General features: G+C 43.8%; 1 protein-coding gene across 5 annotated transcripts in view; it reads right to left on the reverse strand.

Moving 5' to 3' along the window:
• The window catches only part of LOC129193754 (VPS10 domain-containing receptor SorCS1-like), an 80,333-nt gene extending 72,443 nt beyond the window's left edge, over nucleotides 1-7,890 (reverse strand). For all 5 annotated transcript variants that reach the window (XR_008573603.1, XR_008573604.1, XM_054798341.1 and 2 more), the window contains exon 1: nucleotides 7,243-7,890. Coding sequence is in view for 3 of the 5 variants with exons in the window: in XM_054798341.1 (XP_054654316.1) it covers nucleotides 7,243-7,764 (522 nt within the window). In the remaining 2 variants the exon portion in view is untranslated. The remainder of the gene's footprint in view (nucleotides 1-7,242) is intronic.
• Nucleotides 7,891-12,639: the final 4,749 nt, after the last annotated feature.

A 12,639-nucleotide genomic window follows, 5' to 3' on the forward strand; every position in this document is an offset into this window, starting at 1 on the left:
CTAAAAGCACAGAAAGCTTCAAACGTGCATGACGTTGCACGAGACGTAAGTGTAACACACAAAAATTGTGGCTCACTTCTTTTTACACTTGTAAAAAAGGTTACAGCGTTACTGAAAACTCAAAAGCATAGCAATTTCTGCAAAAAACTTTCCACTGAAGGCACACGAAACGTCACCTTTCGAATGGCCGCGTGCATGGCATTACACAAGACTTCAGTTACAAATGTTCGAAAGTCAGCCGCTTGAGTCAGCTCCGTTTGACGCCACTCAAGTTAACGCTGCGTCTTTTATTGTTTTACGTTTCAGTATCAACAGCGGTTGACTTCTTCTTCCACCTGTACGACAGGTAAGAATGTCACAAAGTGACAGAAAACTCCAAAAACTCAAAAGAAAAACAAATTCTGTGAAAAATATGAAAATATGAATATTTATTTATGTGTTATTTCACACTTTTATGTTGAAATAATTCAGTAACACTTGATTTGAATGTTCTTAAGCTACGATCGAATGATGTATTGTTTTCCATTGGCCAGCTATTATTGTTGATGCAGTAGTGTGTGACGTTTTAAGGCAAACACGCATGCAAGTTCAACTTTTGCATTCAAAGTGTGACTGTGCAGCATGTCTGCCCCCATTAGACCTTCTGAAGGTGCGCCCCCAAGATGATGTAAGAATATAGTTCAGGCTCTGACATATATAACCCAACCCGTCTCATTCCTTTTTGACATCCTCTCAATCGTGCGCCGCGGAGGCAAACGATGTGTACGTGCAGAGATTTCAGCAAGGCGGTAAACTGCTACGTGATATTTGGATCCACGCAGGAGCAGCCACCCCTCCACCTGCTCTTTCACGGATCATTCATCCCTGTTGGACCCAGACAATTAACTTCGGTGCTCATTGACCGCTTGACATTTTGCCTTTTGTCTTCTTTTCAGGAATGAGAAGTCTGGATATTACCCACTTTGAATGCGTCGTTCATGGTTAAGAGCAGATCAAGCTGAAAGTAAAGCATGCAGCCCATACAAGGTGTGCACAACTCACCATGACCCCAATAGTTCAATGCAAACTTCAAAAGCAACTAACAAACAACAAGAATGGATGAGAACAAGCTTCTCTTGTATTTAATTCTCAGTAAAGAAACATTTGATCCAAGAGCAGACTGACGAGACGGATCCCAGGTCCTTACCAAAAGCAACAAACCAATAGAGGGGAAGCAGCCCTAAAGTAAGGGGTTCAGTGTTTTGTACAATACAAATGAGTTACCGTGTGCTTATGCGTGGTCTGGATGCGGCGGGATCGCCTCTAAAAGCGGGTTTTTAATACCTGGGTGAATTCCCTTCACCCCTGACTTGGACGTCTCAGCTGCACCGGGGAAGATTAACCCTTTAAACAGAGTAGACAGGCGAGACACGCGCGTGTTTGACAGACAAGAAGTGTGGTCTTTCACTGCAGGAGCAACTCGGGTTTAAACAGCAGCAAGAGAAAGGAGCAGATTTGGAGCCCCAGTGGAACTTCATGGTAGCTGCTTTTTCCAGGTGGAAAGCATCAGTGGTGAGTCGCAGAACACTAAGCCCTGATCATTTTCCTAAAAAAAGACAAATCCGAAATAAAAACATTTTTCTCTGCATCTACAAGGTCAACATGGGTGACCTTGGTGTCAAACTGAAGGTGAGACTTTGATGGTCACAGTAAATGTGAAAAGGTATTTACATCTGTGCTACTGGCTCAGTGCAAAAGAAGCTGCTCTTACTAACCCAAGGATACTTCGATATGGTCACGGGAGGACCGAGGATCGAACCAGCAACCATCAGGTTGGGAGACCAAGGTACAAGGTACCCAAAGGTATCCAAAGGTACCCAGAGCAAACACTGGTGGTGGTAAACTACAAATGCAGCCACAGAGGAGGCTGATGGAAACGTGGCTGCCTACGGCCTCCCCGACCACCACCAAACATTCATTCACATTCATACACCAGGGTGGGCAGCACTGGAGGAAAGGTGGGTGAAGTGTCGTGCCTAAGCGACTGAGATGCAGGAAGTGGGGATGGAACCAGCAACCTCCTGAGCCACTGCCTGTCATGAGCGTAACGCAGCAAACAATTGAACAAAAAGACCAACGCAACCCAGTAGTCCATCGGGCGTTCAGTCTTACGCGTTGTTTGCTGACCAGGTAACCAACCACCCCTCTAGGTACCCTACACCTGTGGTTCAGTGGGTTCAGTGGGTCAGCACCCAGAAGTGGGTTGCAGATCCATTCTGGGCGGCTCGCAGGCAGCGACTCAAAAATTCCATTAAAATTCAACTCATGTCTGACTGCAAGCAAAATAATAGAATTTCTGGTCTTTTTCATTTTAATTTATGCATTTTTTGTATGCAAGCAGTTATTGTGGCAAAATGCCTCTAAGACGCACTTTGAAAAATGTTATTATGCCTTTAAAAATGGTTAAAAACAGAGGGGGAGTCATAAATACACACACACCACTGGACTTACCAACTTATTATCTATTATTATTGTTATTGTAATTTATCGTGTATTATTGAAATTAAAGTGTATTTATTTATTTATTCTATTTTCTTATTTGTCTTAAGTCTCCTGTTTTGCTTTTTGTTTTATTTTGAAGGAAAGGTGAATTTCTCTTGGAGTTAAATAAAGTATGTTTCTATCTAAATGCATATAAAAAATAAAAAAAAAGATGGCAAACGTAATGACGTAAATAAAATTGTAAAAAAAAAAACGAAATAAAAACGACACAAAAGTGTAAAAAATACTAAAAATAAATTCAAATGACTTAAATAAAAGTGTGAATAATACTAAAATGAAAATAAAAATGACATAAATAAAAATGTAAAAAAAAAAAAAAAAAAGAAGAAATAAAAATGTAAAATGACTTCAATAAAAGTGGGTCGTGACTTAATGGCTGTCCCGGATGAGACCCTTTAACTATGACCCTCCCTGCCCTACACGACCAACAAAAGGGACTGGGATCAGGCGCACCTCGCCCCCTCGATGATGAAAGAGCACCAAACCAAACTACAGCAAATTTGTCTGCCGCAAAGCGGGGGCAAAAACGCATTAAAATGCAGCTGGTCTATCCCAAAAAAGATAACATGAGCGTGTTTGGATCTGCTGCTGCTGCTGGGCTTTGTGACAACCCATCCATCAAACAACAAGACTTTGCATGAAACTTCAGCGATTAGCAGGAAACCAGCCCCCAAAAAGTGACCATCACAACAATTGGTCCTGAATCTTGAAAGCTGTGAGATGAAGGCGGCGTCGCATTAGGAACTGTCCGGGAGGCTCCTCCAGGGTTGCTCGGGGGCAGGGTAAAAGGATGGTTTTCCCCCCCAAGACGGATAAACCCATCAAACGACGCCGACATTAAAGTTTTTAAGAAGCCACGAGCTTTTTGGATCAGCACAGTATTGAGAATGGCTCCTTTTGGCAAGAAAAGCAATGATACACACTCCCGCTGCTCCCGCTGCTCCCGCTGCTCCCGCTGCTCCCGCTGCTCCTGCTGCTCCTGCTGCTGCCGCTGGTAAATCATTTAAGCTTAAGGCAGCCCAGACCCCTCCATTAAACTTACATTTGACTTTTGCACAAAGCAAACACGCTCACACACGGCTTCACAGTGTGCTGGCAGCTCAATTGCAAAACCTTCAAGCATGTTGTCTGATGAGTGCAGCCAGTCTGAAGCACTCCTTGGACGACACCAAGCCAGCAACGCGGCGGACCCAAGCAGGCGCTAATGTGCACCAATGTGAAACCATCGGGAAAATGACAAAGCATTAATGATGCCTTCACTGACACACAAGGTGCAGTTTAGCACCGCTGAGATCACCTGACTTCCATCCTTCTGTCTTTTATCTTTTGCTCACTTTAATAGCCGCTACATCAGGGGTGTCCAACGTGCGGCCCGTGGCTGTTTTTTAAATGGCCCGTGGCACGTTAGAAAAACACAACATGAAAACTAAATAAACAACAACAACCAAAGCAGCAAAAATAGAAAAAAAACAGCAGTAATTTGACAAGAATAAAGTCAAAATATTAAGGGGAAAAAGCTTTTAAAAAATGAATGAGAAAAAGTCGTAATTTTACAAGAAAAACGTCATAATATTATGAGGAAAAATAACGTCATTTTAGTAGCATAAAGCCGAAATATTAAAGAAAAAAGGCTTTATAGTTTTAAAGTGGAAGTATTGTGAGAAACAAACAAAACAACAAATAAAGTTGTATTTTTTGGAAAATTAGGTTGCAAAAAAAAGTAACAATGCTACGGGGATGAAGCCACTGCGTTATGGGAATAAAGTCATCATCACCAGAAGAAAATTTGCAGGAAGAAAATTGAAATAGTTGGAAAATTCCAACAAAACCGCCAGCAGCATGCGTGGGGGTGTCAACCGAGGAGTCCAGAGTTACAACAGGAGTGGCAAGAAACTATGATTGGAAACACGTCCTCGGCACACAGCTTAGCTAGTCATTGCTCTGATAGACCCCCCCCCCAACAGCAGTGGCGGAGCTACGGGCTGCCCACCCCTGGTCACTCTCCGGCCACCCCACTGGCCAACGAGACATTTGAGGGATCAACTCATTGCCACCGCTACGTGAGTAATGGTCTCCCCTTGGACACCCCAATCAAACATTTCTGGCTTTGCCACTGCCACCCCTGCCGAGGGCTTTCTTTTTGTCTCTGTAGTCTTCTTTAATATCTTAAGTTTGTTGTTCATTTGTTCGAAAGAACGTCAAAAACAGGCAGCAGCCATCTCGCCTCTTGGCGCGTTCCATTATTGGCGCCGTTTCAAATTCGTCTGCACTTCTTGGGAGGCAGCGGGTTTCCTCGGGTGTTTTCGGAACGTTTTACCTTTTTAGAGTTGCAATGCGACGTAATAATGATGGAGGTCATTGGCAGAACTTTGTTTAGGTAACCCCGCCCACCTCATTATGCAAAGGCTTGGCTCTTGGAGCCCAAAAAGAGCAATTGTGGAACCGGACAACAGAAAAGCAAAGCGCTGAGAACCAACTCCAAAAAACCTGAGAACCAGTCACAGTGGAAAAGGACTATTTGATGCTGCGTTGCCTTACAACCTTCATTTGACTTTTAAATCATACCGCTGCAGCATACAGGGCATGTTGGTTGTAAAGCCAGGGGGGGCCAGGACGCCTTAAAACAATCCATGCATATTTAAAGAGGCCAGGATAACCTAGTGCCCTTTCCACCGGTCTACACAAAAAGTCTATTAAGCGCTTAAGAGGACCAGCTGCCCCCCCCCAAATAAAAGGAGCATATTTTGCTGAGCCTGAACGTCACACATCTCCCTTTATCAATGGGATTGATTTGAAGTGATCCACTCTGCTCTCCAAGAGGCCACGCGGCCCCACTGGGGTCCTCTGGAGCCGCTTTGTTGAATTATTAAAGGCACAAAATGTCCGTAGACGGGATCCCGTGACCAGCAGCCACTTCATTGGACGAACTTACACGGGAATAGTCGCAACTTTACAACGCTCGCTTTTAATCGTCACTGTCAGGGAGCTTCATATTTAACTAGTTGGCCGTTATTGCATTGTGGTTTGCAGGGGGGGGCCCACGCGGTTTATTCTCATAACCCGCAATCAATTTTTGCAAAAATTGCAGCTTTGTGCTCTTATTTCTGTTAATACTATGACTTTACGGTGTTCATATTTTTGCTTTTATCCTCGTAAAGTTACTCCTCTTTTTTTCTTTTTAAACAATAATTTTAGAATGTCATTAAAATAAACAGGCCGAAAGTGGCCCCCGGGCTGCACTTTGGACACCCCTGGTCTCCAGCATATAAGCCCACCTCTTGCCCAAAGTTAGCTGGTGTAGGCTCCAGCTCACCCGCAAGCCGTATAAAAAATGAATGCATGGGTTTCAAACTGCAGTTCATCACACTGACAGCTGTCTCTCTCCATCTTTTAGCTCTGAGTGCACTTCTACACCACTGCAAACTGTAATAAAAGTGAGCATTATTGTGTTTCTTGTACTGGATCACAATAACGGCCGCACGGTGGCCTCGTGGTTAGCATGTTGGCCACACAGTCAGGAGATCAGGAGGATCTGGGTTGGAATCTCCGTTGAGCATCTCTGTGGGTCTGCATGTTCTCCCCGTGCATGCGTGCGTTTTCTCCGGGTACTCCGGTTTCCTCCCACATTCCAAAAACATGCACGTTAGCTTCATTGGAGACTCTACATTGTCCATGGCTATGAATGTGAGCGTGAATGCCTGTTTGTTTATATGTGCAATGCATCCACTGCTGGGATAGGCTCCAGTGCGCCCCGTGACCCTAGTGATGATAAGCGGCATAGAAGGATCACAATAAGTTAATAATACTGACCGAACACATTGTTATACGTTGTCATAGCACGCCGCTACTGCGTGCCTCCTGTTAGCATTCAGTCATGGTTTAGTCTTGTACAGCTGCCATTCAGCTGATGTAGTGTTTGTGTACACTGCTGCAGTTAGTATGTGCTTAAATACCACATATTTTTCTTATATTGCTTCTTGTACTCCAGCAAAACTGATCTTCTAACGCCTGATGTGCAGTTGAAGTAAAAGAAGGATCAGGAAATGTAGCATGTTTATGCTACCGAGAGAGCAAATGTAGAATGAACAGAATAAGATTTTCATTGCATGGTATAACTGCTGTTTTACTATGCACATGACAATGAAACTCTCTTGTATCTTGTATCTTGTATCTTGTAAAGAATGTTGATGTTTTACGCCATGTAGACTTGGCCAGGTCTAAAGGCATTGCTTTCAACAAACACAGGCGTGCCTGTTTGAAAACTAAAGTACATTTGTTGCATGTCTATCCTGCACACAATTCCATTTTTAGTGCACGTGGAGTTGTAGACACTGTAAAGACACTGTAAACATTTGCTGCTCAACCACCTGCGCATAGTATGAAATATTCGTGTACAGTGACCAGGTAGGCTGCTGATGCTCGTGTTTCTTTGCCTGCTGGTGTAGAAGTACAGTACATACTTTGGCTTTTACGTTTGTAGACACTGACACTGTAAAACGTGCCCACTGCGCGACTAATAAAGGCTGGTTCTGTTCTAATGGGTTGTGCATTACAGGATACGTGAATCTGATCATGATTCCCAGGTTTTACTCCACCCTGCATGTCTGCTTCATAAAAAGTGAACACGCACACGCGCGCACACACACACACTGCGTCAAAACACGTCCGTGCGTAAATTCCAAGCGCATTGAAGACACTCACGCTGCTGTTCTGCCCGGACCAGTGCACCATAGCCTGGTTGTGCGCGGTGTCCCCGGCCAGGGCAAACGTGGAGCTGGCCAGCTGGACCCCCTCCTGTTCGGAAGCTTCTTGAGCGCCCTCGCTTCCCAAATCAGACCAAGTCTCTGCATCCCTCCTCTTCCTCCTCCGGGTCCAAATAGTCCCATCCTCGGTCGAGTCCACCTCGTTTTCTTCGCCCTCCACATCGTTGTTGCTGTCGCGGAGGGAAAGTTTTGGGCGACCTTCCCACTCGGCCGAACTTTCTCCCACCGCTTCTTCTTTGACGGCGGCTTCCTTGCTCGTTAATCCAACAAAGTGTCCGACTGGAAGCGCGCCAAAATGCTCCAAATCCTGCGCAAGGAGCTCCGGAGGGGGTGCGCTGATGTGCGCCACCTGACCCGAGGGACTGCACCTCACATCCGGCGTGGTGGAAGTTGAGGAGCCACGCATCCACCCGGAGGAGAACAGAACAACCAAAAGGCAAAACGCGTATCGCGGCGCCATTGCCGTGAGGACCCGCCAAACTCACACTAAATATAAGGCTTCATTTTCGGCGGCGGGTGGCGGTGGGGGGTGAGGGACAGTGGTGCGTTTGCGTGTCATCACCTGCTGGAGTGGAGCGGGTGAATGTGGAAGGAGCGGCGGTGCAGCAAGTGTTCCCTCCTGATGGGTGAGAGGAGGAGCTGGAGCCTTCATGGGAGGAGGAAGAGCAGCCAAATGCCCCTCACGTCAACCTGGCAGGGAAATAAAATCACATTCACTTCAACTATTTCCAGAAGCTCCCACGAGGGTCTGCTTAGCGTGGCACTGGTGTGACATGAGTGTGAAATATTTGACCTCATCATCATCTTATTCATCATCAGCCACAATGTAATTCATCTGCTTCGGGTCCCTTGAGACACCCCTGGAAATAATATCATCTGGCCTCCCTTTGCTTCCCGCTTAGAGGATGCAGCCAGGCTGTTTCCATTAGTGGGGGTCTGGGTAATCAATTAGCAGGCTGTCTCAGGCCGCTGTCAATTACGGCAGCCAGGTAATGACTTGAAGCCATTACCTTTTCAAGCTAGTCTAAAAGCTAGCTTTGTTGTGAAATAGAAATATGCCAGATTCTACTTATTTTACATCAGACTCAGATGTCCCACAATCATCTATTGGAAGAGTGTCTGACCTTGATGCTGGGATTTAGGCCCTACTGGGAATGTAGCTTTAATGCTAACGAGCCGTGTGTGTCCACGCCCCCCTCGGCAGATGCAAATGTGCACTCTGTCCATTTTAATAGACGCCACACATCACATTCAACAACGTAACGCTCACGGAAAACTGCACTTTATTGGAATTTAGTCATCATTCCAAAAACATTTACAGGGGTGTGAAAAAGTGTTTGCTGATTTTGGACTTTTTTTTTGCATGTTTGTCCCGCTTAAATGTTTCAGATCATCAAACTAATTTAAATATTAGTCAATGACAACACAACTGAATACAAAATGCAGTTTTTAAATGAAACTTTTTATTATTAAGGGAGAAAAAAAATCCAAAGATACATGTCGCTGTGTGAAAAAGTGATTGTCCCCCTGTTAAAACATAACTTAAGTGAGATGAATTGAGATCCACAGTATCAGTGTGGAAAAGGTTATAAAGCCATTTCTAAAGCTTTGGGACTCCAGCCAACCACAGCGAGAGCCATTATCTGGCATAAAAGTAACGCCGCATTTTACCAACAGTAAAATATGGTGGTGGCAGTGTGATGGTCTTCATCTGTCGGTGACCTCAAGCTGAAAGCAACTTGGGTTCTGCAGCAGGACAATCTTCCAAAACACACCAGCAAGTCCACCTCTGAATGGCTGAAGACTTTGGAGTGGCCTAGTCCAAGTCCTGACCTGAATCCTATTGAGATGCTGTGGCATGACCCTAAAAAGGCAGCACAGAAAACAAATGAATAAATGAATATTCATTCATTCATTATATTTATTTATTTATTTATTTAGTTTCTTCTCTAAATGAATACAGAGCCACCATCCACCAGTACCAGCCTGGAGTTTGTTTTTTCTGAGACAAGATCATACGTCGCTGCTTGCTAGCATGAACTTGAGGTTGTGCACAAATCCCACAAACAAATGTGCACATTAGCACTCAGTAAGGTCATCAAAGCTTACCTTCATGCATTCCCACGTAGTATCAGCATTTGGGGGCAAATATGAGAAGAAAGAAAAAGGGTAAAAATACAGTATAGTAGTCTGTCTGTGCAGCGTGGGAGAAAGTGAGATGGTGCTTTCAAGGACCGTTGAACAAAGTGGGACAATTCGCCGCTCACATTAAACACGCAAAAGCTGTGGAATTTGATAATGTATATTATTTTTTTAATACAACAATGGCACATATTTCCAAATTGATGACCACTGACAGTAGTTATTTTCCGATTTTTTTTTATTGTGCCGGAAAGTTTCCCGGTTTTCCGGTGGTCGAGGACCCCAGCCTTACAGCCTGCTTGGGGATATGATGTGCTCTTTTACACATTTTTTTAAAATTATTATTATTATGAACCTTTATTTATCTCTTTTCCAAGGGTGACCTGGCCACGAGGTCAGCAGCACACGTCACACGTGATAAATGTACAAATGCAGGAGGTGACAATAAACAATGTACAAGAACACACATACATTGTAAAGTGCAGGTGTTGTGTGATAAATCCATAAAAGCTATTTAAAACAAAGGCACTGTTCTGTGGTCTCCCGCTCTTTGTCCAACAGCAGGAACGACAGGCTCCAAACGGGAGGAGTTCTGAGAGCTTTAGTTCAGCATGTAAGAAATTCCACGCTGTGGGGGCTGCAAAACTGAACGCTCTCTTCCCCATTTAAAGATGCTGTAAGAATGCCACTTTTATACAATTGGCTTCTTTAGCTTAGAATGCAAGATTCACGTTTATGTCAACAAATGTAACCGTATTGAATGAAATCGCTGTATTTTTCAAATATATCGTCTGTGAGTCGTAGCGTAACCCGTGCATCCAGGTGCGCATGGAATCGTCCATCACAGAGAGATGTACAACCCAAGCTGGGAGTAATCAGTGCGTGACAACAGACATTTTTATTGCAAATGTTGATCCGATCCGATGTGAGCTAGCCATGCGCAGACAGGAAGTAAGCCGACCAATCACAGCCTTTAGGGTCTGCGTCACCGCAGCTCGAGGATTTTTGTTGTTACCCACAGTGAAAGAACTCGAAACTAAAACTGGCAACAAAATGCGTCACCTGGAGCGCAGCGAAGCGCACAAGCGTATTCGATAGTCAAAATGCGAGTGACAAATGCGTAGTTTAATAAAATAACAAGGACAAGGATTCAAGCTGCATCTATTGTGTACGCTTGTTAAACTACTGCTGTGTAGAACATGGGGGTGTCTGCACCACTGGTGAGATAATTGGGAAGCCATTATGGCCAAACAATATCCCCGCCCGGGCATATATGGCTATATTTCTCTACGATGGGCTGCATAATGGTAAACCATTAGGAGCAGGGTGGTCTGTTTGCATCCAGTGATTAGATTCTATTTTTGGGCAACGTTAAGTCAATAGAGGATGCTGTTGACTGGTGAGCGATGCTGAAGAGACTCGACTATATCGAGTCACGTCGATGATTCCCGATCCTCATCGGCAGGGGATGGGGTTTGGCATGAGGGGGGTCAACCGCACAGAGATGCCTTTCATTGGCAGCCATTAGCGATGCGGTGGGCGGGAGCTGTCTCAATCTGTTTCAGTTAGCCCGCGCCAGACAAGGGGAAACCAGTCTATAACGCGGATTGATGGCTGACTCGGAATTTCAATCACGGAGAACACACGCTAAGAAGCTTGAGTCTTGACTCTAATGCCGAGCGCAGGCGGAGGCCGGCCATTAGGATGGAGATGATGGCGTGCAGGAAATAATGACTTTTTACGTGTAGCTTTACTCAGCAGGGATACATCTGCACCGGCCATGATGGCTTTTTGTCTGTCCTGTCGCTTTAACTCAGGCACGGATGGTTGTGCACGCGCTGCCATGTTTGTTTAGTCACTCTGGGATTTTTAGATAAAAAGCTTCCCAAAAGTGTCCATTTTTTTATTACCTCAAATAATGGAATGTTGTGAAATAGTTAAACATGGGTAACATAAACATAAACATAAACTCATGGCTTGTTTTGTGTTAATGAGCGTTTTATACTGTATTTCTATATATTATATTATATTACATTATGTTATATGTACATATATACAGTACATACAGTATATATTGTGGTGAACTTAAGTCCCACAAGGAAGGCTTGAAAGGAAGTGGCTAATTGGGCATGCAAGAGTCAACACTGAGCTGGCAGTGAGCTTGTCACGCAGCGAAATCAACAGGGGATGGAACACTAACCAAAATCACGCTACAAATACAAAAATGACAGCACAGCACTACAACAGGTAAATAAGCACAGCTACTACAACTACGGCAGAACGATAAACAACGACGTCAACTCTAAATACGTCACTTTAACAACTTTATAACAAAACAAGTGCTGCAAGGCATGCTGGGAAGTGCTCCGTTCTGGCAGCAAGGAGGAAGGCAAGAGAAGTAGGCCTATATTCTGAAGACCTGTTTCTATGTTCTGAACTGTTATTAATGAAGATTGAGTAGACTGGATTTTTTCTTTCATACTTGAATCATTTTTGTTGAAAATGTTTTTTTTTTCCAAAATAACATTGAATTAAACTTGTCATAATTCTTATAGTTTCTCATTTATATATATATACATATATATATAAATACATATAAAAATATATATGTATATATATATATATATGTATATATATTTTTTTTGGGGGGGGGGGGTCTTACCGTGATCTATTATGTATTATTCTGACTGTCATAGAAAACATGACATGGAGTGAACAACATGTACTGTACTAGATGTGGAATGGATGGGGGGTAGGATTAAATAAGCTTTGCTTCTTCCTACTCCTTTTGGACATGTGGAAGTGTGAAAGGAGGATTCATGAGATGTATTCCATTGTAACCTTCATGTTCAAATAAACTAAACCAAACCAAAACTCTAACTCTAACCCTAACCCTTTGCCATCAAGAGGTCATGACAGTGGGAATACCTGACACTAAATCACAGTCAACCCACATGTTTGGTTTTTAAAGGCTGTGCTCTTAAACTGTTGATCGTCTGATGAACAGCCTGTTTCACTTTCCTGCTTCTTTCTTCTTTTTGCATTTTGAAGCTCCACCAGTGCAAAATATAAATTCTTGCACTTTTTCAACTGGTCTTAACATTTTGATCAGGAGTGTATTTACGAAACATTTCTGAACAGAGGTTAGCCAAGTGCTGTATTGCCATTTTTCTCTGAACAGCCTCTTTAACAT

This window comes from Dunckerocampus dactyliophorus, chromosome 14, assembly GCF_027744805.1.
Source record: "Dunckerocampus dactyliophorus isolate RoL2022-P2 chromosome 14, RoL_Ddac_1.1, whole genome shotgun sequence".
NCBI lineage: Eukaryota > Metazoa > Chordata > Actinopteri > Syngnathiformes > Syngnathidae > Dunckerocampus > Dunckerocampus dactyliophorus.